This window comes from Prionailurus viverrinus, chromosome A2 (assembly GCF_022837055.1).
Source record: "Prionailurus viverrinus isolate Anna chromosome A2, UM_Priviv_1.0, whole genome shotgun sequence".
NCBI classification, from domain to species: Eukaryota; Metazoa; Chordata; class Mammalia; order Carnivora; family Felidae; genus Prionailurus; species Prionailurus viverrinus.
Window position 1 is genome coordinate 25,369,517 of NC_062562.1, and position 25,631 is coordinate 25,395,147.

At 45.1% G+C, this 25,631-nt stretch overlaps 1 protein-coding gene across 7 annotated transcripts in view; it reads left to right on the plus strand.

The window, feature by feature from the left end:
* The window catches only part of FLNB (filamin B), a 143,574-nt gene that overhangs the window by 40,046 nt on the left and 77,897 nt on the right, over positions 1–25,631 (plus strand). For all 7 annotated transcript variants that reach the window (XM_047843049.1, XM_047843060.1, XM_047843068.1 and 4 more), the window contains exons 2-4: positions 16,831–17,079; positions 19,957–20,054; positions 22,784–22,931. In XM_047843049.1, the coding sequence (XP_047699005.1) occupies positions 16,831–17,079; positions 19,957–20,054; positions 22,784–22,931 (495 nt within the window). The remainder of the gene's footprint in view (positions 1–16,830; positions 17,080–19,956; positions 20,055–22,783; positions 22,932–25,631) is intronic.

Genomic DNA, 25,631 nt, shown 5'->3' on the forward strand with positions numbered 1-25,631 from the left:
CAAGTCAATGCAGTTATGTGCACAAAGATTATTTAAAAAAAAAAAAGAGAGAGAGAACAAACAGGGCTGATGGAGGGAGATGGGTGGGGGATGGGCCACATGGGTGACGGGTATTAGGTAGGGCACTGTTATGATGAGCACCACATCACAGTGTTGTATGTAAGTGATGATCACTGAATTCTACTCCTGATACCAATATTGCACTGTATGTTGGCTAACTAAAATTTAAATAAAAAAGATAAATTTTTGAACACAGTAACAAACACACATGTATTTAGATGTTTAATGAGATCTAGCAGCTAGTCCAGTAACGTTTGCCATGATTTTGATGTAGTGATGAGCATGCAGCATATTTTGAGATATTGTTGGTGACAAAACCACAGGTGCTGCTAATACACCTGTATTTTATGGTGCCCTTTTTTTTGGTAATTTTTTAAAATGTTTATTTATTAGAGAGAGAGAGAGAGAGAGAGAGAGAGAGAGAATGTGTGCGCACAAGAGAGAGAGAGAGTGCAGGGGAGAGGCAGAGAGAGAGGGAGACACAGAATCTGAAGTGGGCTCCAGGCTCTGAGCTGTCAGCACAGAGCCCAACGTGGAGCTTGAACTCACAAGCTGCAAAATCATGACCTGAGCCAAAGTCAGATGCTTAGCCGACTGAGCCACCCAGGCACCCCTTATGGTGTCTATTCCATAATGGGACAGTATGCTACATTTTAGTTAGAGGTTACCAAAGACAAAGATTTCACTTTTTTCCTATTCAAGCTCAAAGGCTCCCCCACCCCTACCCCCCTGTCCTGCCTTCCCCTGTAAGAATCCCTGACTTAGACGGTCCCTCATAGGAAGCTGTGACATAATTGAGGATGGTGGCTTGTCTTGCTAACTGTCCTGGACATTTGGCTTCCTAGTAGATCATGTGGGAAGTTCCATTTCTGAATGCTTTGTGAGATGTTCTTTAGAAATGTAAAGATGAGGCCAAGAAGAAAGGGGATGTATCAGAGGAGGCTGAATCTTGAAGGCTGAATCTAAGAAACCCACAGGGTGAAAGACATGAAAGGGGGGCATTCTGAATAGAAGGGGCAGCGGGAGCACAGGCCAGGGCATAGGGAGGGCCGGCCAGCTGGGGACACTGGCAGAGGCCAGCCATGGGGACCTCGGGGCACTGCTGAGGAGTTCAGACTTTGCTAGGGTGTTTTGTGGTCTTAGGCATATTCTATCAAATACAATAAAACACACCCATCTCTCACACTTAAAAAAAAAAAAAGGCGTGTTTTGTGCATGTGTTGTCATACAAGAATTTGATTAAAAAATACATTTGCTTTTATTTGCTTATATTTGTGTTCTGTTATATTATTTGGCCCTGACTAACTCCTTTATTTTATAATTGACTGATTTCTCAGCAATTACAGAGTATACTTTGGAATTCTTGCGATGTGAGAAAATGAACCTGTAACTGATTCTCAAATGTAATGAAATTTCTGTGGATGTCAACCAGAGATCGCAATTAGTGAGGAAGATATAATGCCAAATGCTGGCATTTAATAAAACATTTATTAGCTTCAATTTCTTTCAATTTTCTTCTGTTTTGGGGCCAATTCCCCCGTCCCCCTGCCCCCACCCTCCCAACTTTCAAATTGTTTTGCATGTCCCTGCTGGGGCTGGTGGAAAGATTTGGGAAGAGTTAAGAGTTTCTGATCTGTGGGCTGAGACAGACTGGCCAGTAAAGGGACCTGCCATTAGCTGAGGGCTGCTGGGCTGGGAATCAGTTTAGAGGTGACCAGCAGGATTGGGGGAAGGGAGAGATTTGGTGGGAGAGCATGGTCAAGGATGAGTCCGCTCGAGTTTGGTAGTTGGTTGACTAGGTTGGTGGTTATTTGATAGGTCTTTGGAATAGTGGTTGTCTGGTCAGCTTGTCTGGTTGATTGTTGATTGATTGGTGTATTGATGAGTGGGTGGTTGTTAGTTGGGTAATAGAGGGCAGTGGTTCCCCACCTCCCAACCCCCCCTTTTGCTTTTCTTCTTTTTACTATGTGACCAGCATCATGTTAGGTACTAGAATCACAATGATGCTGAGGACAGAGCCCCGCTCCCTGTCCTTAGGATGCTTGGATTACAGTTGACTAATCTCAGATTCGGATACAGCACCACACAGTTTAGAGAGTGGATTTAATTAGCACTCAAGCTGTGTGGCTCATTGCTATTATTGGTATGCTTATGAGTATTATATCCTTAAGTAGTACTAGGAATGCTACTTGGATATGTTTCAGTTATTATATAAATAATTTTTACTAACTTTTACTAAGTTCTCTCTGCCAACCCCCCCCCCCCCCCCCCCCCCCGGAATAGGAAGTTTAGAGCTAAATGGCCATGGGGTAGAGCTTCTGGAGTCCCCTTCCTCTTCCCATTCACATAATTTGATATTGCAGTTGCTCCCATCAGGATGACCTCCCCCCCCCCCCCTTTCTACTGCATTAAGCGGTGGTCCAAATTACCAGGTTTCATCTCTGACTCTTCCCACTTGGCAACACATTGGCTGCGGATGAAGATTTCGACATTAGTAGCTCCAAAGCAAAGCCAGAAAGGAGGAGGCTGGTTTTGGCCTGGATCCTTCTAAATCATTGCCTGTGTTTAAGAATTACAGTTTGCACTGGAACAATAAGATGTTTCTTAGTGCAGTTTTTTTTTTTTTTAAATAAGTGTGATATAGTCACACATTTTTCTTTTTTTAAAAATTTTTTAAATGTTTTTATTTTTGAGGCAGAGAGAGACAGAGCATGAGCAGGGGAGGGGCAGAAAGAGAGGGAGACACAGAATCCAAAGAAGTTTCCAGGCTCTGAGCTGACAGCACAAAGCCCGATGTGGGGCTTGAACTCACAAACTGCGAGATCATGACCTGAGCTGAAGTCGGACGCTTAACCGACTGAGCCACCCAGGCGCCCCTCTTAGTGCAGTTTTAACGTGAGTTGGTTATCACCAGAATTTCATAAACATCATGGTCAAGGGGTGTACTTCCCTGTAGCCCTCATCATTAGAAACAATGTTTTGAGAACCTACTTTTATTACCCTTTATCTGCAAAATCCAGTGATTCCAAGTAACAAAGTTCTGGATTCATAATCACTGCTACCGAAACAGTTGTAGATTAGAGAAAGCCTTAATGACTTATTTCGTATTGTCCTTCTTTTTTGTCTCTTGTCTGTCTCCCTCACCCCACATCTACCAGTTTTATAAAACGTAATCTCCAAGCCTGTGGGAGCATTCAGAAGTGTTTGTAGATCTGCAAGGGCATGGAAGGGCAATTCAAGGTAGAATTACCTGAAATTCTTCTGGAGACTATTAGAGTCCTTTGAGATCATATTTTAGGAAGTTTCCTAGTCCAGGGACACCTGGGTGACTCAGTTGGTTGAGCATCCAACTTTAGCTCAGGTTATGATCTCATGATTTGTGAGTTTGCGCCCCACATTGGGCTCCCTGCTGTCAGCTTGTCAGCACAGAGCCATTTCAGATCCTCTTTCCCTGTCTCTCTGCCCTTCCCTCGCTTATTCTCTCTCTCTCTCAAAATGTAAATTTAAAAAAAGCGTCAAAAAACTTTTTTTAAAAGAAGTTCCCTTGTCCAGTAAAGTTGGGAAGTGCTGTGTGGCACCCTAGCACTCTCCTGGAGATTGTCAATGTACATTTGCATATTAAAGGCTCTGAGAAGTCCTACAGCAGTTTAAAATTGTTCGATTCCATATATCCCTGGCTTATTTGACCACAGGAGCCATTTGTCTCAGACAACCAGCTGATGTCTAATGTAGTCTTTTCAAAGATGCAAGATGGTAGTAGGTGTTACACAACCTACTTTTAAAAATTATACTGTAATGTATTTTCACATGTAGTTTAGGAATAAAGTAACTAGGGCACAACCCCTGGTAAATTGTCCAAGAGGTGAGAGGATAGGGCAAGGTTTGTGAGTGTGGTCAGAGGGACAAATCTTCCTCAAGGCCAAGTTTAGGCACAGCTTGTGTTTTGCTGAGCCAGGAAGCAGCTTCTGACTCAAGTGCAGGACTCTTTAGATGAAGTACTGGTATTAAAGACACTTGACCATGGGCCGTGTGTCTTCAGTAACTGGCAGCCATGACTAGGGTGGTGCCTTGGATATTCAGCTTGTGTCACTTGCTTACCTTGCACTTGGACAGTGTGCCTTAGGGATGTTGGAACTTGTTCCCATTTTAGCAGAGAAGCTGGCCTGCTATGTGCTTGGTCTGTTTATTTTACTGCCATGGCCGTTTATCTTGGGACAGAGTTCAGGGGCACAGCGATAAATCTCTTTTAGGAGGATGACGTAACCTTTAGCATTTATTTCCTCTCCAGCTTTTGCCAGTTTAGAAAGCCTTTGTAATATTACCGTGTCTGTGGATGAGCCTTTTCCTTTGCAGCCCCATCCTGGCCTCCAGGTGGAACAGTCAACAACAGATTCTGGAGTTAGAGGGCCTGAATTCAAATCCTACTCTACCACTTATGAGCTATGTGGCTTTGGGCTCAGTTTATCTGCTTATCATTTTCTTTAATCTGGAAAATGGGACTAACAGGGGTACCTCCTAAGGCAGCAATGAGAATTCGGTGGGGTCATTCATCGGGCCAGACCCTCTGTCTTCACATATAACTGATGGCTGAGTCTCTGCATCTTGGAAAAGATACTCTTAGGTGCCAGGGAAGGAGGTAGGAAGGGATCAGGAAGGTGGATGGTTGATTTGCTTTTTTTTTTCATTTTTTTTTTTTCAACGTTTATTTATTTTTGGGACAGAGAGAGACAGAGCATGAACGGGGGAGGGGCAGAGAGAGAGGGAGACACAGAATCAGAAACAGGCTCCAGGCTCCGAGCCATCAGCCCAGAGCCTGACGCGGGGCTCGAACTCACGGACCGCGAGATCGTGACCTGGCTGAAGTCGGACGCTTAACCAACTGCGCCACCCAGGCGCCCCTGATTTGCTTTTTAAGGTTTATTTATTTTGAGAGAGAGAGGTGGGGGATGGGCAGAGAGAGAGAATCCCAAGCAGGCTCCACGCTGTCAGCACAGAGCCCGATGTGGGGCTCAAACTCATGAACTGTGAGATCATGGCCTGAGCCGAAATCAAGAGTCGCTCAACTGACAGAACCACCTAGGTGCCTCAATTTTTGTTGTTGTTGGGTTGGTAAGCATGCCCAAAGACAACCAGATGACATCTTCCCCTCCTCTGGCAATCTATTTGGAAATGGCAGAGGCCATCTCCTGAGGCACGGAGACTGCTTGTCCAGGAGAATGTGTGTGGCTGAGGACTGGTAAAGCATTTGGATGACCCACCATGTGAGAACTGAGCAGAGGAGAACAGCCGACCAGTCTTGCCAAGCCTTCATGTATTCGTCTGTTTCTTGTTGATAGGTAACATCAAACATGGTGTAAATCATATGCAGTATAAAAAGATAAGACCGGCTCCCTCCCACTCCTCCTCACCCCCTTTCTCTGTTCCTCTACCCAGAAATAAATGCAGTTGGAGAACAGTTTCTTGTCTTTTCAGAAGGTATTTTATGCATATATGAACTCAATTACAGAATTCCCTGGCCGCCCCTTTACTCCTGTGCGAACCCATGATACACATTGCTTTCACTGTTTGATAAAACTTGTCAGTTTTCCCACATCAGTGCCTATAGATCCCGACAAGCCGCTGTGTTCAGTGAAGAATTCCTTAACGTATACATTCCTGTATTTCTTTCTTTTGGGAGGTGTGTGTCACAATTTATTATAAAAGTAACACATGTAATTCAAACTAAGAAAAGAAATTCAAACAACACAGGAACATGTCCCAACAACAAAAAGAAAGTTTGTCTTTTGCAATCACCCTACGTCTTTCCAGAGAGAGCCAGTGAACAACATGCTTGCTTGCAACAACTCTGCATGCTTCCAGATCTTTCTGTTCAGATGCAGAGTCATACCTTTTCCAAAACAGAATTGCATGTTCTATACTTTTCTGCAAATGGCCCTGTCCCTGTTGGAACAAACATCTGTATCTTTCTCATTCTTTTCCTAGCCACCTATTACTTTCTTCCTTGAACGTTCTGAAAGTTTATTTAACTATTTATTCACGGGGAAGCATTTATGTTGTTCTCAGTTTTATTCCCTCATTATATTATGGTAATTGACTGCTTTCATGGTTAAAGATCACTTTAGTATCCAAGCCTCTCCCTCCCCCCATTAGAAAAAGGAATCCCTTAAGGGAACTTTCTTGAATACTTTGTGCTTCACATTGAATTTATTGACCTTGCATTTAATTTTCTGTCAACAGTGGCCCAGGCTGGCCCCTGCAGACTGCTCAGGAATCTGCTGGAGGAGTTGGGGTGGCCTGCAGATTTTAGCAAACTGCCAGTTCATTCAGGCAGCTCACTGAGCAAAGAACATCTTGATTCTATCAGCCTTAATCCTGGGTCCCTGATGGGGGCTGGCTCTTGTGGTCGTTAGCAGATGGAATGCTCGTCTGTGTTAGAAGGCTGAGTTCTGGGGTATTTGGCTCTAGGCAGTCTTGAACCAGAATTGAATGGCATTGAATCTTTCATGATGTTAATGGGACACTGTTAGTTCTTGAACTTGTGTGTGTTTATAATATTGCAGAAATAATAATAGTAGCTATACTGGTCTCTGCTGATATGGTGGATTGGTTCAGGCAGAATGCTACTCAATTTACTACATTATCTCACAATAGCTTGACACTGTGAATTCAGTTCTGACTCTCAGCTTACAGATGAGGAGACTGAAACCCGGGAAGTGACCCACTGAAGTGACATGGTAGCCATGTTTGAGAGGGGAGCCAGGCTTCTCTGAACCCTAACTGCTCCATCACTGACTAACTCAGTGTCCCTGGCACCTGGGTTTCTTGGCTACTAATTCTTATAGCAGGTGGGCTCCCCTTTGCCTGAGTGGATTCAGTCCTGCCCTCTTGTCCACGCTTTTTATCCATGGGTGTTGGTGGTGTGGAGTTCTACCCACAAGGAGGAGCCCAGGTCTGGGCTGAAAGAGCTCTGTTGTGGCTAGGTGGCACATGTGTCCAAAGGCCTCCTCGTGTAATTTTGGGTTGAAGATTCAAATTTGGGGGTACAAATTCGACAGTGGGTAACTGTCTGAAAAGTGTCAATACAGGTAAAGCAGGGAATGTGCCCCTCCCTGTGTCTGTCCTTTGAGAATTTCTTTTCTTCCAACTTCATCCTTTTTCTGTTGGTAATGATGGGAGCCAGCTATTATAAACTATTTGGAATTTCCCTCAGCTTGGTTCCTATTCAAGACTTTAAATTGGGAGTTTTGTTCACTTTATGACTTCACGATCATTGGGCAGGCTGCCATTTCTATAACAGGCTTATAGGAGTTGTAACATGATGTGGGCTGCAGGGGCAGGGGGTGGGGGTGTATGCAGACTGATTCCTCCCCTTTCAAACCAAGGAAACCACCTTGATCTTTTTTCTAACAAGGCTCAACTTCTACAAGTTTGCAGTGGAAGGATGAATACCTGTCCTCTTCATCAGCATTATTATTTTTTACCTTTTAATTACAAAAGGAAAAAAAAGTTTTTTAAGAAACAGCTTAGCATGAGGGACAAAAGGCAAAAAAGAAATTTTTTTGCCTTTTTCCCTTAAAAAGTCTTCAATGTCTTTCCCCGGGGCAGGGTTGCAAGAAGTGGGTTGGTGGATGGTTTTCATTATAATAATGTTGTCATCTCCTTGTGGAGTGTTTTAAAGCCAATTTAACTTATTATCTTACATAAAAGCATAATTTGTGTCCAGCACAGGGCCTGGCATTCTGTAGGCAGAAGTGTTTGCTGGGTATGAGAACAAATGGAGCTTTCAAGTATGTGAGTGACCCTAATTTCTATTTTCTGGGGAAAATACAGACCAATAGGTTGGGGTAAATGGGGACAGAGGTGTGTTTTCTGTCATCTTCTCTGATTTCCCATGCTGAGCGGTAGGTCATGCATGGTGGACCTCCCAGATGTAGAGACATTGGAATCCCCAGTTTCTGGGATGCAGTAAAGGCCAAGTCATCACTGAGACGGAGGGACTAAAGTAATACAAGTCTGACCTCTGCTTGCACCTCCTAGGCCGTAAGCTGTCACTTTCTGCCCACATTTTTCACTTCTAAACTTCGACAGTTTAGGGATTGTGGGAATGATTGGGACAGTGGCAGGTTCAGAGACCCCACCTGGGTTCCTCTCCCAAGTTCGCCACTAACTGGCCATGGGCCTCAGGGGTGTGTCCCTTCCTGTACTCTGTCTCATCTGTGAAATGTGAGTCCTGTTGCACTCACCTTATACAGCTGTCATGGCATAATGTGTATGTAGAGAAGTATGGAGGTTTGGGCTCAGACAGCAGAGAACTGGGTTTAAATCTGGGTTCTTCCTGTATGTTACTTTTGACAATTGCCTCTGTGGGCCTCTGTCTTCCCATCTGTAAAATGAGATTAAGCATAAAAGCGACCCTTCTAGGGTTGCTGTGAGGGTTACATGAGGTGATGCATGTGGCACAGGGCCAGGCCCAGGGGAGAGGTCTGGAAGAAGGGTCTGGAAAAGTCTGGAGTTGCTGTTACAGTTTGGTTGCTGTTGATGTAAGGAGGGGGAGGTGCTTAGGAGTCTTTCCGGGCCTGGTTCCTCCTGCCCTCATGCTTTTCCCCAAAGGGTTTCCCTGTGGGCTGCACTTGCGTGCACAGGACCGGCCTGGGCCGTGAGCTGTGTTTCAGGTGAGGCTGAGCTGGAGTCCACAGGTGACAAGGACCTCCATTTGCAGCCAGCGTTTATTATTTGATCTGCACATGTTCTCAGAGCAGTTGTGCCTAAAAGCTATGGGCCAGGGACAGACATCACCACGCTGAGAACTTCTGAGCTCACACTGGGGTTTACCAGCGCCTCCCAGTGACCGGACTCCGGGCTCCTCCACTCTCTGCTCACGCTCAGGGGTCCCTGGGACCCTTGTCCTACTACTCACTTAGGAGACCTGTGGCTTTGAGGTCAAAAACCTAGTTTAGAATACATTGCTTTGACCATTTTGGGGCGTGTTTCCTTTTTCCCTTCTTTCTGTAATCTTTATAACAAGACTAGAATCCTTGTTCTAACTTTTTAAGGCTTTCCCACTAATACTAGTTGGAAGAGACTAAGTTCTAGACCCACAAATATACCAGTCTCATTTAAGGTTCAGTATGACTTTGTCGCTGGATATAAAGTAATCCCCAGAAGTGATAAAAACTTTTGAAAAGTGGCATTTGGAAGCCCACCGAGTGATGCAAATGCCTCTTTTAAACAAAGGATGCCTCTTAAACAGAGAATCGGGTATTTGGGATACATATGAAGCAGGACACCAGCATAGTATCTGTGATCTGAATGTCCACCAAAAACTCTGTATCAAAATAAAAATAAGGTATTTATGAAATAATTTGTTCCAATTATTCTGGGCAAAAATTGTCCAGCAAGTGAGAGAAAACAGAAGGAATAGTTGGCAAAGTAGGAAATTTGAAGTCTGAGGTTATGCATAAGGAATGTGTTATGGGCCTATAGTAGAAGTCTCCAATCAGGGATTTGGCAATGTTTGCTCAATTCTGTTGCAGAGAAGTCCTAGCCACTGCTCCCCATGCCGTGCCCAGAGCAGGCATGACTAATCTATACAGTTCTTCCTCATTGAGCCTCCACTCCCTGTGCCTGGTCGTGGCAGACATTGGTAATCTATTTTCTTGTTGACCTTAGATAGGGCCTGAGAATCTTTCTCAACACCTGAAAGGGTTTTCCCTCACATGCTAATGCCATTTGCCACCCTTGGTCTATTGTGTCATCTCTTGAAAAATTACTAACATGAAAAGGCCTTCCAAATGAACTCTTTGTTAACTGAACCCTGAAGTGAAGTGTAAAAATTGTTAACTCAGACACTTCCTTTGTCATCCTTGAGAGTTCCTGAGTAAGAAAAAGGATTGGAAATCCAGCTGACCAGAGTGCTCCAATCCACCCTTGTTTTATCGTGATCTGTATTTTATCTTACTGATTAGAAATTGGCCCATGTGACTTCAGGACTTCAGGGCCCAGAACATCCTCTTATTATAGGTAAGCTGCTGTAACAGAGAAAAAACCCAAATACAGTGGCTTTTTTCAGTCTTCAGGTTGGCAGGGCACCCTATTCTGGGACCCAGGTTCTTTCTATCACCTTGCCTGGCCTCCCCGAGCACAGGTTGAAGCTAAGTGACTGTAATGTCAGGGGCTCTTGCTGGTGGTAGGAGGGAGCACTCCCCCTGCCCAAGGCCCTAAAATGATGGCACCCTTCTGTCTGCTCACTGTCCGTTGGTGAAGCAACCACACTGCTGAGCTGCAAGGGAGGCTAGGAAGGACCATCCAGCTGGAAGCCACATGCCTGGGAGAGGAGGAGGCAGGGTTTTTGTGGCCTTCACCACAAGTACCCTTCAGCCATCAGCAGTGTGAGTTGTCAAGTCTGGCTGTAAGTCTGTGTGGCCTTTTGATGGTTTGAGACCCTGTACGAAGCCCTGAGCAGGGGTGAAGGCATCTGGCCCCTTCATCCTGCCCATGGGTGTCTAGGCAGGTTCACAGTCTTGTGTACATAGTCCATCCCCTGCTGTACGGATGGAAGGACCGTTGCACCCCCAGAAATGGACCCTGGTTCTGGACGGCGGACTGAGACGGTCATCTTTAATGATGAAGGAAACGGTGACATCTGAGAAACTGAGGACGGTGGTAAACTTAGCCTTCTTTTAGTTGAGGGTACCCTCTTGTTTGGGCAACCGAGGCCAACAATTCAGCCACAGTTTGTGCAGGCTGGAAGAGAAGGCAGGATGGGGAGGAACCATAAAACCAAGCCCTGTCTGCCAGTGAGCCCCGTCTGGGATGCCAGTGAGCCCCGTCTGCCACCTGCATCCTGGGCCCAGGTGATCCGAGTGCTGCACTGTGGGGTGACCTTGGGGCAGCCCTTCACAGGATGCTCTTTGGGTTGGCTCACCCAAGCAGTCAAGGCTGACAGGAAACCCCAGTGCCTACGCGGAGGTCACCACCTTTAACTGTTAAGCTTTCACTTTTCCCTTCTGCCTTTGTTCTTTTTGTCTCAAGGTTGATAAAAGCATGTTGAAGTCAGTGGTGGTAAGAGTAATAGTACTAATATTAGCATTTAATGACAACTGACTATATAGGGGTCTGAATGCTGGAAATGTGTTATGGCAGGCAGTCTTCCCAGCAGCTGTATTCTCCTGTTCCAACATTATCCCCAGTTTACAGGTAAAGTGACTGAGGCATGCTGGGGTCGGATCACTTGGCCAGGCCTCTGCAGCCAGCCTGCTGGTGCCGAGCCCACGCCTGCAGAGCCTCAGGGACCTCCCCAGCCATGTTTCTGTGCCACATGCTGTATTGCCTGCTGGGGGCTCAGAGGTGGACACAGTCTGGAGCAGATTAGAGTTCTGTCTGAAAGGCTGTGTGTGTACTTTCGCATCCACTCAGCGGGGAAGCGGCCCTGTCTCTCACAGAGCACCAGAGAGGAGAGAGCAGGGAGCCGAACGTGCCTGCCAACAGCCAAGCGTCCATGATCGGGGGAGCAAAACAGCCTGTTCCTGCCGTTGTGGTGCTGCCGCTTTGAGCACAGGAGGCAGGCACAGCTGTAGCTGCACTGAGAGAGAAGGGCACAGGGCATTGAGGGGGCACTTAGCCGGGGACCTATTCTAGTTTTGCAGAGTTGGGCATAGAAGAGGCATTATCTAGGTCAAGAGAGGTGGGGGGAGAGTTCCAGGCCAAGCCAGCTGAGGCCAAGGATCAAGGTTAACCCTAGGGAAATGCAAAGTTGGGAAGTCAAGTTGGGGCCAGACCCCTGGCTCTTGTGGGCCTCTTTTCATACTATATTCTCTTTCAATAAGGTCTGATCGATTATCAGCAGTCGGGTTCCTGTGTAGTTCTTGGTTTCTGTCTGCAGGAATCTCAGGCCATAGTGGTCTCCTAAAGCACTTAGCGCCACAATGTCCCCCTTGCACCTACCTCTTGTGTCCTGAGTTCACTACAGCATGCAGGTTGGCCTCCTCCTGGGACAGGAGAACAGGAACCTCAGAGGCTCATGACCCTTCTAATGAATTCCATGGCTCAGGGAAGTGACACATTGAACATTTCATCCTCCTTTGAATTCGCAAGGTACTATTGTGAATTACCCTGACTAACCCTGACTTCTGTTTCCTGCTCACTTACAAAACTGGGATTATAGCTTCTGGGCTTCCGGTTCTAGGGAAGTGTGTTGGGTACAGAGCAGGTATTCAGATATGAGGTGAATGAGTAAGGAGAGGAAGGAAGGTATTATGAAGTGCCTACCCTGTCCCCGGCATTATGCTCAACTCATGGTGTTCTATAACCCACCTGCTTCTTAGTAACCGCCCTGTGAAGGTGTTGACTGGGATCATTCCCATTTGGTAAATGAAGAAACAGAAAGCCCAGAGAGGATGGATGGATGGTTCAAAATGACCTGTCTAGAGGAGCGGCTGGTTCCATAGCCTGTACTTAAACCACTGTGCCACGTTGCCTCCCAGAGGGTAATAGAGATGAGAGGACGGAGGCAGAGTGGGTGACACTCTTCTCCAGATGACCAAGTCATAGTTGGATTATGGTCTGGGTGCTTTTCCTCAAGCGTACTAGGAGGAGCTTTCCCGAAACTCCTACGTCTCCTTGATCCCTGAAGTCCCTTGTTGGCTGTTTCTGACCCAGCAGTGAGCTGCTGCATTGTGGCTGGTGGATGACCTACTGTTCTTACTCAGGAGAGCAGAAATGTGGGACGGTGCTTGCTCAGGCCTCTCCTCCCCGCCCCCCCCAACCCCCACCATGCCACCCTGGTGAATCAGTAATAGGAGAGGAGATGGGCACAGTGAATGTGGTGAGCATGCAGTTGGTGGCGTGGATCCTGCCCTCCTGGTATGAGAGACGGAAAGATCACCATCTCCCTTCCTCAGAGGAACTTGTCTACGTAGTAGATGTTTCCAAGATGCTTCCAAAGATTGCCTAAAAATAGCTGGTTTCCTCCCCCATAAATGTGCCCATTCCTGATTGCTACTCAGGGAGGGCTGGAGAACCGGTGTACAGAAATGACGTGAAAACATTCCATCCTAGAATTTGCAGTAGCTCAAATTAACTTTCTAGCTATTAAAAAAGAAGAAAAGCCACTGCCCTCACTTAGAAGCAATGCTGAATAATTTTAAGTAGTTCCAGAGGGTGTGTATGTGGTTGGAGGGTCAGTGCTGTCCAGAGCCAGGACCAGTTACGTGGGAATTGTGATTGGTTGGATCTGGGGAGGAGAAACCTGTGGCCAGATTCCAGGCCAACTACAACCTAAGCAGATTCTAGGAGGTCCAGCAGGCGTGGCGGGCGCTGGCTTATTTTATTCCAGAAAGAGGCTCTCAATGAGGTGGAATCCTGCCAGAGAGGCTTCCAGCTGACCTGGACCTTTCCTCCTTTTACATTTCTGTTTCATGTTTACACTCGACGTAAACATCACAGAGCACGCTCACGTTTGAAAATCCTGTAGTCTGTTGTGATGGTCAGACATTGACACTGTAATGCTGTGGAGCATTTCATTTTCAAGGCATTGGGAGTCTTCTGTTTCATGTGGGTGGGAAAGGGGGAGTCATTTTGGGCAAGTTGCCATCGTTTTATTGTTCCAAGAGTTCGGTAAAGCATTTGAACCTTCACCTGTCAAAATCACTTTTGGAACTAGGACTGTTCTTTCTCCAGCTTCTTAGAATAGCAGAGCAAAAGTATCATTTATCCCAAGGAGATCTTAATGGGGGCTTTCCCATTTGGACACCCACCTTGAATTCATTGGAAACAGAAGTTCTGGGCATTGTATTTTTCATAAATTTGGCTCAGACTTTTACTGGGTCATATTTCCCCTGAAATCTTTTTCGAAAAAGACTCATGTCTCATTCCTTCAGACCAACATGTGTAAGCCGGGTAAAAATAGAGCAAACTGGTTTCATGTTTTGATTTATGGATAAAATCTGTAAGTTTGCATTTGAAGAGCACTTAACACATAACTCAGGAAAGTTGAACTTTGTAGTCTGATGCTTGTGGCTGCATGAGACTTTCTGGCCTGTTCAGATCCTGCCTGGTGCAAGACCTGACCTCGCCTGGTCCAGCACGGGTACGCTGACTAACGCTAAGCATTCACATACTTTACTTCATCCCCACCTCGTGCTTCCCCCTTCTGAGGACTGCTCTTCTCCCTTTAGTTTAAATAAAGGACTCTGGCATGGAAAATTGTTTGACCTGGAATTTCTTATGATTGGTAGGTAGTAACTCAGTAATCAGTAGCGCTTCAAAGACGACCTTATAACAGGACATCTTATCAAAAAAATTCCGCCATGGTCAAGGGCTGCCAGCTGGAGAAACATATGGTCCGTGGGATGAACTCCTCGGATGTTCAAGTTCTGTGCATGGTCAGGTGTCTTCTGCAGATTATTGCTTTATTGACCACAGGACCTCAGAAGCAGAGGGGGCTTCGTGGTCACATAGTCTGTGCAGCTGTACAGGGCCCTACTCTCAGAAGGGTTCTGTGCTTGGTTTAATGCTCTGCTGTTGCCATCGTGAAATTCTTAATCCTTTTTGGACGAGAAGTCATGTATTTTCATTTGTCGCTGAGCCCTGTGAGTTATGTGGACTGTCCTGTTTAAAAGTTATTATTTATACAATTCATTGCATAGAAAATCTCTGGGCACCTTAACTTTGAGTGAGGACTGCTCAAATATAAATTGTCATACCAGCCAGTTTATGATACTCTTTACCCTGTACAGTTTTACACGATCGAGTTTTATTATGACTGAATCTACAACCATAAAAGTACCTTTGGTTTCTGTGGGTTTGGGTGCGCCCTTTTAAGAGGATCTTTTCTTGTGAGAGGACTAACAATAACCAGGTGAATTTAAAAACAAAAAAAGTCTCCACCCTTTCAGTTTTGAGTGACATGGGGTTTACTCCTTCTCAGTATGTGTGTATATTTCTCATGTGGTTGTAGTTGGGTTTCATTAAGTGCAATCTGGCATGTGTCTAACTGACATTCAGGTGGTTTGTGGTGGGTGGGTGAATGGGTGGGACAGGGTGAAGGGAGCTGCAAGATGGTGAAGGCTTATTACTCCATGGCAGGTGCTCACAGTCCTGGAATGGGGGCTTGGAGGCTCAGGAGTGAATGGTTTTTGTCTTGAGAGGACCCTGGCACAGTCACACACATGTTGGTGGGAGTGAAGGGCCACCACCTGTTGGATCTGGTCCTTGGATGATGAGCCAGGGCTTGTCCCACAGGAGGATGGGGGTGAAGGGTCTTCCCACCAGAGGGAATACAGAACACATGGAGAGGTCCATGGGGTCCAAAGCAGGATGTAGTCCAGGAATGAGGAGTCTCTGAGTCTGGAGTGTGAACTGTGGTGGGAGGGGTGACAAGGGTGAAAAGCAGGCTGTGTTTGGGGGTTCTGAGGGTGCTCTATGTCTAAGGAGTTTGATTGTGTGCAGTTGGGACCATTGGTGAATTTGGAAGCACAGAGGTACCTGACTAGAAAGATAGTTGTAGGGTTATGTGAACATGGTTCAGCTTCATGGCTGTCGAGGACTCTGAGAGAAGGGAGGAGGGGCCACACATTTATTGGGAAGGTGGAGAAAAGGATTTGCCAAGAGATATAGGTAGAGAAGGGAATTGACACATTGTTGAAATGGCAACCTGAGATTTGAAGGAGGAGTCCATGATGGCTCTGACATTTTCAGTTTGGGGTCCTGGTAGAATAGGGGTGTTTAACAGGGGTTGTTTGGTGGGGAAAGGGTGGAGGAAATTGAGAAGGGGGAGTGGGTGGGTGGGTAATAGGAGGGGAAGGATGTGGGTGAGGGGGAGAGAGATGGGGGTATAGACAGGAGGGGAAGGGAGAGCGGGAGAGAGATTGGGGATGGATAGGAGGGGAAGTGTGTGCAGGGGGAGACAGGGAGAGAGATAGAGAGATTTTATTGGTAATGTTTGGATTTTGGTGGATGTAGGTAGAGGTTGGAAAGAGGACAGAGGACAGAGGGCCATAGAGAAGCCAAGGGAGTAGAAGGTAGAAACCAGCAGCAGGGAGATTTCCTAGAAGATTCCTAGAAGGGCTGGTGTATGGCTTGTTGTGTTAAGCTGAGGGAGCACTAGAGAGGAGCCAGGACCTTGGGCCAGTCACTTATCCTTCTGGCAACAGAGACTTTGCCCAGCTGGATTAGCTTAACTATTAATGACTTTATCTTATGAATGACTAACTGGAGAGAAGAGCAGAGATGAAAATGATTGATAACACCCAGGGATGGTGAGATCTGAAGGGAAACTGGCCTCTTACACCTCTAGGACATAATGACTAGTGAAAAGAAAAGTATAGTAGAATATAAATTCAGGGAAGCAAACACACACACACATATATGTATATGTATATATATAAAACACATACACATATAATTTGGTAGATCACATACTATCAAGTTAAACAGATGGTTGTCCCTGGAATTCAGCCACCTCTTTTTATTGTCTGTATTTCTGAAATGAGTCCTTTAAAATTTAAAAGCTCTTTTTATTACAGAACATTTCCAACGTATGCAAAAGTAGAGGTAAAAGTATAATACCTTCTCATGTACCCATGATTTCACGACACTGGTAAACATTTTGGAATCTAGTTTCATCTGTTCCCATCCTCAAGTATTTTGAAGCAAATTTTAACATTACAGTCCTTTCATGCTGAAATAGTTCTGTGTGGTTCTCTGACAAATGAAGATTTCATTCACAACCCAGAGGAAGGTGCCAACCCACGCTTGTGTCTCTCTCCCCAGATAGCAAAGCCATTGTGGATGGGAACCTGAAGCTCATCCTGGGCCTGGTGTGGACACTGATCCTCCACTACTCCATCTCCATGCCCGTGTGGGAGGACGAAGGGGATGATGATGCCAAGAAGCAGACGCCGAAGCAGAGGCTGCTGGGATGGATTCAGAACAAGATCCCCTACTTGCCCATCACCAACTTTAACCAGAACTGGCAAGATGGCAAGGCTCTGGGAGCCTTGGTAGACAGCTGTGCCCCAGGTAAGTGTCCATGGCTACCTGAGCCAGCTCTTCAAGATGGACATTTGTGGGCTCAAATCCCCTTGGTTGTCTCATGGGAAAGCTGGGTTTGCTGTGATTGGTGTCTTCTCCTAGTTTTAGCCCCCTGTAAGGGCAAAGGGAGCTAAAACTGGCTCTGTTTACCTTCTAGGTGTATCCATTGACTTTTTGAGCATTGAACTCAGTTATTTACCCAAATCCCCAATGAATCCTGTAGTTCTTGGAGCAGGTTTAGCTTTCAGACTCCAAAGTCCTGCCTCTTCCCACAGTTGGTGCCTGGTTTCCCATTGACTTCAGCAGAAACACGTGGCCCTGTTAGTTGACTTGGCATGAAAATCTAAAAACTTCCATTGAGTGGAAAGTACCTGTTTTTATCAACCACTGGGTGACTATACATGGCTTTCTCCACCCTTTTTTTTCTGCGTTGCTATGGAATAGTGCTTGGTCAGGATCCAGTTGGAGGCTTTCCCCCCTTTTCTGAGTGGTTGAGTGCACACCAAGGTAGTAATTATCCTCACTGGAGGGTTTAGATTGTTGGGTAGAGTTTGCTGGTACACACTCCGTAGAAAAACCAGAGCCTGTGTTTATATGCACCCTCAAGATTGTTTCTAATAAAAAATTTACTTTAATAATCATATTTTCCATTTACGAATACTCTGTATATGCTGGTCACATTAGTTTTTAGTAAGCTAATGGTTCCCGACACTCCAAGCAGAGCTGGCTAGCCTATGTTGGACAGGGAGGGCAGGTTGACTCCAGGCCTCATTCTGTCTTGAAAGCCTATAAGTTGGTGATGTCCCAAACTAACTCAAAGCTCAGCATTAATTTCCCAGCACCCTCTTCCTTGCTTCCACCGAAAGACACATTTCAGGATACCTCTTTACCAGTTTAAACCTGTGGATGTTTACTTCAGTCCTATACTTCTCCTGTTTACAGAGGCTTTTAAGATGATTCTAGGTTTGGGCTTTTGGGCAAGTGGATTTTTGAATTATACAGAATACAGTTGCTAGTGCAGTCTTTTTAGATGTATCTAGGAACAGGATTGTGATATTCTGACTTATAAAAGAAACATATATTTTAGTCTTTGTCCCTTTCCTGGCACAGAGCTCCAAAAACCCTTGGAATTTAAGTGATAAGAGCCAGAACAATGGTTCCTTTCAACCACACTTGAGTTTATGTTAATGAGATGACTTTTAGACAGCTGCTAAGGATGGGGGCAGGTGATTAGAGGGTCCCAACTGTTAGCCCTATCTCCTAACCGCCAAGGTTAGAGGAGAGGAGATGGAAGTTGAGTTAATCACTAGTGGCTAGTTATTTAATCAATCATGACAACATGTTGAGGTCTCCACAAAATTCCTTGAACTATATATTTGAGGGAGCTTTCAGGTTGGTAAACACAAGGAGGTGCTGGGAGGGTGGTGCACCTGGAAAGGGCATGGAAGCTCCACACGCCTTCTCCCATACCTTGCCATATGCATCTCTTTCACCTGGTTGTTCTTGAGTTGTAACTTTTTTTTTAATTAGAATTTTTAAAAAAAATTTTTTGAGTGAGAGTGGGGGAGGGGCAGAAAGAGAGAGGGACAGAGGATCCAAAGCAGGCTCTGTGCTGACAGGCTGACAGCAGCAAGCCCGATGTGGGGCTCGAACCCACAAACTGCGAGATTATGACCTGATACAAAGTCAGATGCTCAACTGACTGAGTCACCCAGGCATCCCAAGTTATAGCCTTTTATTAAAAAAAATTTTTTTAAGTTTATTTATTTATTTTGAGAGGGAGTGTGTGCACATGTGTGAGCAGGGGAGGAGCAGAGACAGAATAGAGAGAATCTCAAGCAGGCTTCATGCTGTCAGTGCAGAGCTTGATGCAGGGCTTGATCTCTTGAACCTGTGAGATCATGACCTGAGCTGAAATCAAGGTTCAGACACTTAACCAGCTGAACCACCCAGGCACTCTGAGTTGTAGCCTTTTCTAAGAAATCAATAATCTAGCAATTAAATGGTATTCCTGAGTTCTGTGATCCACTCTGGTTAACAATTGAATCTGAGGAGGCGTTGTGAGAACCTACCTGCAATTTATAGAATGGTCTGTTAGAAGTCCAAGTGACAGCCTGGACTTGCATTTGTGCAGTGGGGGAAGGGGACAGTCTTATGGGACTGAGCCCTTAACCTGTGGGATTTTACACGATTTCTACATAGATTGTATCAATTTTTTTTTTTAAATTTTTTTTTCAACGTTTATTTATTTTTGGGACAGAGAGAGACAGAGCATGAACAGGGGAGGGGCAGAGAGAGAGGGAGACACAGAATCGGAAACAGGCTCCAGGCTCTGAGCCATCAGCCCAGAGCCCAATGCGGGGCTCGAACTCACAGACTGCGAGATCGTGACCTGGCTGAAGTCGGACGCTTAACCAACTGCGCCACCCAGGCGCCCCAGATTGTATCAATTTTGAGTTAAATTGTAGAACATCCAGCTGGCGTGAACCCTACACGTTTGGTGACTGGACTACAGACGTGCAAATGTGGTAGGGCGGGGGGAAAATCCCCTGTAAAAAGGCACCAGGCTCAAATAGTTTTATAGGCTTTGTTTATTTATTTATACCACACCTTCAAGGAATGAATAATCTCTGTGTTAATGCAAGAAAATAACGGCCTGAAGGAGAATTCTCAGTTTAGACTCAGAATAGTTTCTACTCTGGAGGAGTGGATACTTTTTGCCCTTAAAATATATAGTTCACTGTGATTTTAGGAAGAAATCGTTCTCTGAATTAAGATACCAAAGGGGTTTAATTTAAGCACATGGCTTCCTTTAATCTTTTTAGTGAGTTAATATTAACAGAATCTTTTGTGTCATATTAACAGGTCTGTGTCCAGACTGGGAATCCTGGGATCCACGAAAGCCTGTGGACAATGCACGGGAAGCTATGCAGCAAGCAGATGACTGGCTGGGTGTCCCACAGGTATATATACAAGCAACACCATGTCCCATGGGGCTATTTCCATCCTCCAGCTTGTTCTGAGACTCTGGATGCCTCTTTCGGTGTGGCAGGCAGTCTGACATCCTCAGCCTCAGCCCTCAGAGAGTATTGCCTATGACACTCTCCCCTCTTCCTCAGTTTACCCATAATAAGAGGTTCCCATTGACGTAGGTGCTTGTAGATCATTCAGAAATCTTCACAGTGCTCTGTCACATGTGGAAAATTTTCTAGTGTTTCTGCTCCAAAGATCTCAAAGACTGTCTTGAGATACAAGACTGCAAATGTAGACTTTAATGATTAGGTTGAACTGTAAGAAATAGCCAATATTTGACCACTTTTTACATATTTTAGAAGTTTTTTTTAAGATTCAGTATCTTGGGGCACCTGGGTGGCTCAGTCGGTTAAGCATCTGACTTCGGCTCAGGTCATGATCTCACAGTCTGTGGGTTCAAGCCCCGCATCGGGCTCTGTGCTGACAGCTCAGAGCCTGGAGCCTGCTTCCGATTCTGTGTCTCCCTCTCTCTCTCTGTCCCTTCCCTGCTCATGCTCTGTCTCTCTCTGTTGCAAAAATAAATAAAAACATTAAAAAAAATTAAAAAAAAAAAGATTCAGTATCTTAGGGAAAGTCATAGGACTTAGAAGTTTTTTTTTTTTTAATTTAAACCAGGATAACCTACCATTATTGGAAATTGTGGAAGAATTTGTATTGCTCCTAATCCTATCACAGGAATATGACAAGAGAACTTGGAAATTGAATAAATCTTGGATACCATTGACAGTAGCCACATTACGTAGTTGAGGTCTTGTCTTCTAAGGTTTTTCAAGGAGGCTAAAAAACTCCCTCTGACATTTAAATACCAAGACTCCCATATTTGAAGCCCTGGTCAAGAGAACTTGTAGGTGGCCAGTGCCGTGAATGGATGACCTCACCACTGGTTACATTATGGACTAAGTAATCAGAGCCGAGTTCAGTGTATTTTGTAATAGGATCCCTTGGGAGATAGAAAATTTTGCCTGTATTTCTTTGGTTTTGACATCATGTCTCTGCTTCATGGCCCATTTCTTGGCTCTCCCACCCTCAGTAAGTGGTGTGGTATCTTTTTCATCTCCTCTTAAACCTAAAACCATCTCCTTTTGACATACATGTGATGTTGGCACTGTATAGTTGTTGAGGGAGCTGCCTGGAAGAAATGTCAAATCAATGCACATCTGACATTTTATGGAATGAGTGAAGGCAATTGTTCAAACCCAAGTAGCTGTTCTGTTGCTGGAGGATAATGATCAGTATGTTTTCTGGTGTGTGTGTGTGTGTGTGTGTGTGTGTGTGTGTGTGTGTGTGTGTGTGTGTGTTACTTTGGGGTGAGGGAAGCTGGGTATATATGTTATTCATCTGCATTTAGTTAACCCGGTTCATGAGACAGAGCCTTCTGTTGGTCTGAGGAATACTGCCTTACCTTACCTCCTCAGCGCCCTTACTGGGGGCAGAGAGATTTTTTGTACTGTTTAGGACTAGGTCAGGTAGTAGGCCTGAGGCTGTGATGCCTTCAAGGAGGCTACCTGCCGAGCATGGGTGTAATCTTGCTCCTAGGCTATATGTCAGGAGAAATTAACTTCCTCCCTATTTTTTTTAATGGCTCTTAATGTATTGAAACCCATTGTCATCAGCTGAGGCCGCTCTAACAAAATACCATAGATTGGATGGTATAAACAACAGAAGTTTATTTCCCATATCTGGAGGCTAGAAGTCCAAGAGCAAGGTGCCAGCAGAGTCAGTTCTTGGTGGGGGCCCTCTTTGTGACTTGCAGACAACTGGCTTCTTGCTGTGCCCTCACATGGGAAAGAAAGAGAGGTCTGGTCTTTCCTTCTCTTAATAAGAGCATTAATCCCATCCTGGGGGCCCTATCCTCATGACCTCATCTAAACCCACTTACTTCCCTTGGGCCCCACCTCCTAATACCATTACCCGGGTGGTTAGGGCTTCAGCATGTAACAAGACCACAGATCTAATATGTTGCTGTGTTCTCTCTTTTTTTTTTTATTACTATTTTTTATTGGTAGCAGAGTTAATAGAGATGCAGGCAATGGGTAGATGAGCAAAGGAAAAGGCCAGTTTATGTGCTTTTTGGTAATATGTGCAAATCCTGTGTATACTTGTTTCTTCTTCCTCCTCACTTGACATAGCTTACCCCTTCTGGAAAGTTTCCCCAGGGTAGGGGGTGAGCAGGCCTTTTTTGGAGGGTGGGTGTGCACCTCTGGAAATTACATATAGAATTGCCTGGAGGAGGGGCTCCTGGGTGGCTCAGTTGGTTAGGTGTCTGACTCTTTGATTTCAGCTCAGGTCATAATCTCATGAGCCATGGGTTCCACATTGGGCTTTGCACTGACAGCATGGAGCCTGCTTGGGATTCTCTCTCTCTCCCTCTCTCTCTGCCCCTTCCCTGCTTGTGCACGTGTGCACGCATTCTCTCTCTCAAAATAAATAAATGTTAAAAAAATTGTCTGGAGGGGGTCCTCAGCTTCTGAAACGAATAATGAAACCTCTAAAAAGTTAAAAACACTGACATTGGCATGTAATTTGATATAATTTCACTTAATTTAGAGGCTGACTCAATTTCTTAATGTCTATAGTGTTTGACTTGAGACATTTGCAAAAACTTTAGCGGTTATAAGTGATGTACTCTGGGTGTTCACCTACCATGCTGTTATTCTAGGTCATCACTCCTGAAGAAATTATTCACCCCGATGTGGATGAGCACTCGGTGATGACTTACCTGTCCCAGTTCCCCAAAGCCAAGCTCAAGCCGGGGGCTCCTTTGAAGCCCAAACTCAACCCGAAGAAAGCCAGGGCCTATGGCCGAGGTAAGCACTGGTCTTGCTGGGTTTGAGACTTGTCCTCTGGTCTTAGACATGATTATGTGGCTTCAGGAAGAAGGTTCTTAGAATCAAGAATGTATAGGCTTGATCCTTGAAGACCTCCCAGGCCTCCTTTGTCAGATGCTTTTTACCTCAAGGTCCATTTGTTCACGAGCAACTTTTCTGCTTTGTGAATCTAGGCTTTAAGAAATGCTGCTGCTGTAATGTGATGGAGAATGAGTTTATTGCATTGTGATTTTAGTGCAGTAACCGTGGGATGAAGACAGGACTATTTTCCCATTTTTCATATGAGAAATCAGAGAGGCCCGATCCACTGGGGATAGGGGGTGCAGGTGCCTGTGTCATCAGGCTGCTGATTCATTTCTCCTTTGGTCATGCTCATGCCGCTTCAGATTTCCACATGGGGAGGGAGCTCTTGTGACCCCCTGACAGACACTTCCTTGCTGAGACATCCTGTTTATGATCACTGAGGCCACTGCGGGCTGCAGGACAGTGTTCTGCTCAGAATGTTATGGTGGGGTAAAGGCATGTTGAGGCATTTGGTGTTCCGGCTGCCATCTGACTTCAAGCACACCAGCTTTTTAAGAACTGTTGTGTTTCAGCCCAGGGTGGTTTCTGGTAAAGATTAGCCCCGTGAGCTACAACTTACTCCCTTTGTTATGGGGAAAGGAAGGAGTGCATTATATTTCTTAATTTTCGCAATTACAGTTGGGATCACATTTAGAGGCACAAGATATCTTGTATATCCTCTCCTAGAATCTGCAGTTCTAACCATTCTAACAATAGTTTTCTTGAGTCCTGTGTGTGTGTGTGTGTGTGTGTGGTTGTTGAATTCTTGAAAATGCACTGTAGGCATTGTGACAGTTCACTCACAAGCCTCTCCTAAAAATAGGGCATCCTCTTGTATAACCAGTCTTCATTATCACAGTAAGAAAATTAACAATTTCTTATCAACTAATATCCAGTTTATGTGAAAATTTCCCTATTGTCCTAAAATTGTCTATCATAGTTTTTGCTGTTTTATAAACCAAGATCTGATTAAGATTCACTACAGGGGCACTTTGGTGGTTTAGTCAGTTAGGGTCATGATCTCAGATTTCATGAGATTGAGCCCCACGTTGGGCTTTGTACTGACAGCACAGAGCCTGCTTGAGATTCTCAGTCCCTCTCTCTGTCTGTCCCCTCCCTGCACGTGTGTGCTGTCTCTCCAAAGAAAGTAATAATAAACTTAAAAAAAAAAGATTGACTTACTAATTTTGTTGTTTCTTTAGACTCTTTTTAAAGAAATGTGGTGTTTTTTTTTTTTTTTTTTTTTAATTTTTTTTCAACATTTATTTATTTTTGGGACAGAGAGAGACAGAGCATGAACGGGGGAGGGGCAGAGAGAGAGGGAGACACAGAATCGGAAACAGGCTCCAGGCTCTGAGCCATCAGCCCAGAGCCTGACGCGGGGCTCGAACTCACGGACCGCGAGATCGTGACCTGGCTGAAGTCGGACGCTTAGCCGACTGCGCCACCCAGGCGCCCCAAGAAATGTGTTTTTTGTTTTTTGTTTTTTTTTTTGAGAGAGAGAGAGAAGGAGAGCATGAGCATGGGAGGGACAGAGGGAAAGAGAGAGAAAAAGGGAGAGAGAGAATTCCAAGCAGGCTCTGCACTGAGTGCAGGGCCTGATCTCACAACCATGAGATCGTGACCTGAGCTGAAATCAGGTGTCGGGCTCTTAACCGACTGAGCCACCCAGGTGCCTATAGACTTTTTAAATCTAGAATAGCTTCCCTTAAAAAAATTTTTTTTATGTATAACATTGACTTCCTGAAGAGTGCAAAGCACTTGTCTTGTAACAAGATGTTCCATACACTCATTCCCTTTGAAAATAGTATTTCCCTACTTGGTGTCAGCTTAGTCTTAAGGTGACCAAGGGCCAGGTCAATGGTGCTGTGTGCAGTTCTCAATCTTAGTGGTCAGGTTCTCATCTGTTTGTTTAGCATGATTTAGAACACCAGAGAGACCCTGATAGTTCTGGAACAAACCAACTTGCCTTTTGAGGTTCCTTTTGACATCGAGGTGGCACTGTGCAATCATTTGTGTGTATCGGGACTGGGCACTTTGTTTGAAGCCCTTCCCGGATGTGCATTCACTTAAAGGTTGGCTTGTCTGTGCTTGTTTTTTGTTTTGTTTTTTTTTTTTTTTACTGTTTATGTATTTTAGAGACAGAGCACAAGTGGGGGAGGGGCAGAGAGAGCCGGAGACAGAATCTGAAGCAGGCTGTAGGCTCTGAGCCATCAGCACAGAGCCTGATGTGGGGTTTGAACCCACGAACCATGAGATCATGACCTGAGCCGAAGTTGGACGCTCAACCAACTGAGCCACCCATAAGCCCCTGTCCATGCTTGTTTTAAAAGTGCTTTCCCTAAAGCATAACGAAGAGTGGTGGCTAGAATAAGGAATCTCTGATTTTCAAGGTTATGCTTCTTTAATAGTAAAAAAGCTTCAAACAGCAAAGTAAATCTCTTGTTGACAAAATTGGTCAAATGGATTGAATTTAATCAAGGCATAAAATGCTTGTTTGAGGTCACCTTATCACTGGCTGTCCAGTTTCCCCATTGTTAATGTGAAACGGTTTCCTTTCACGATGCTGTTTTCTAGAAAATGACTATTTGCTACAGTTCAGGAATGTAGCTATTC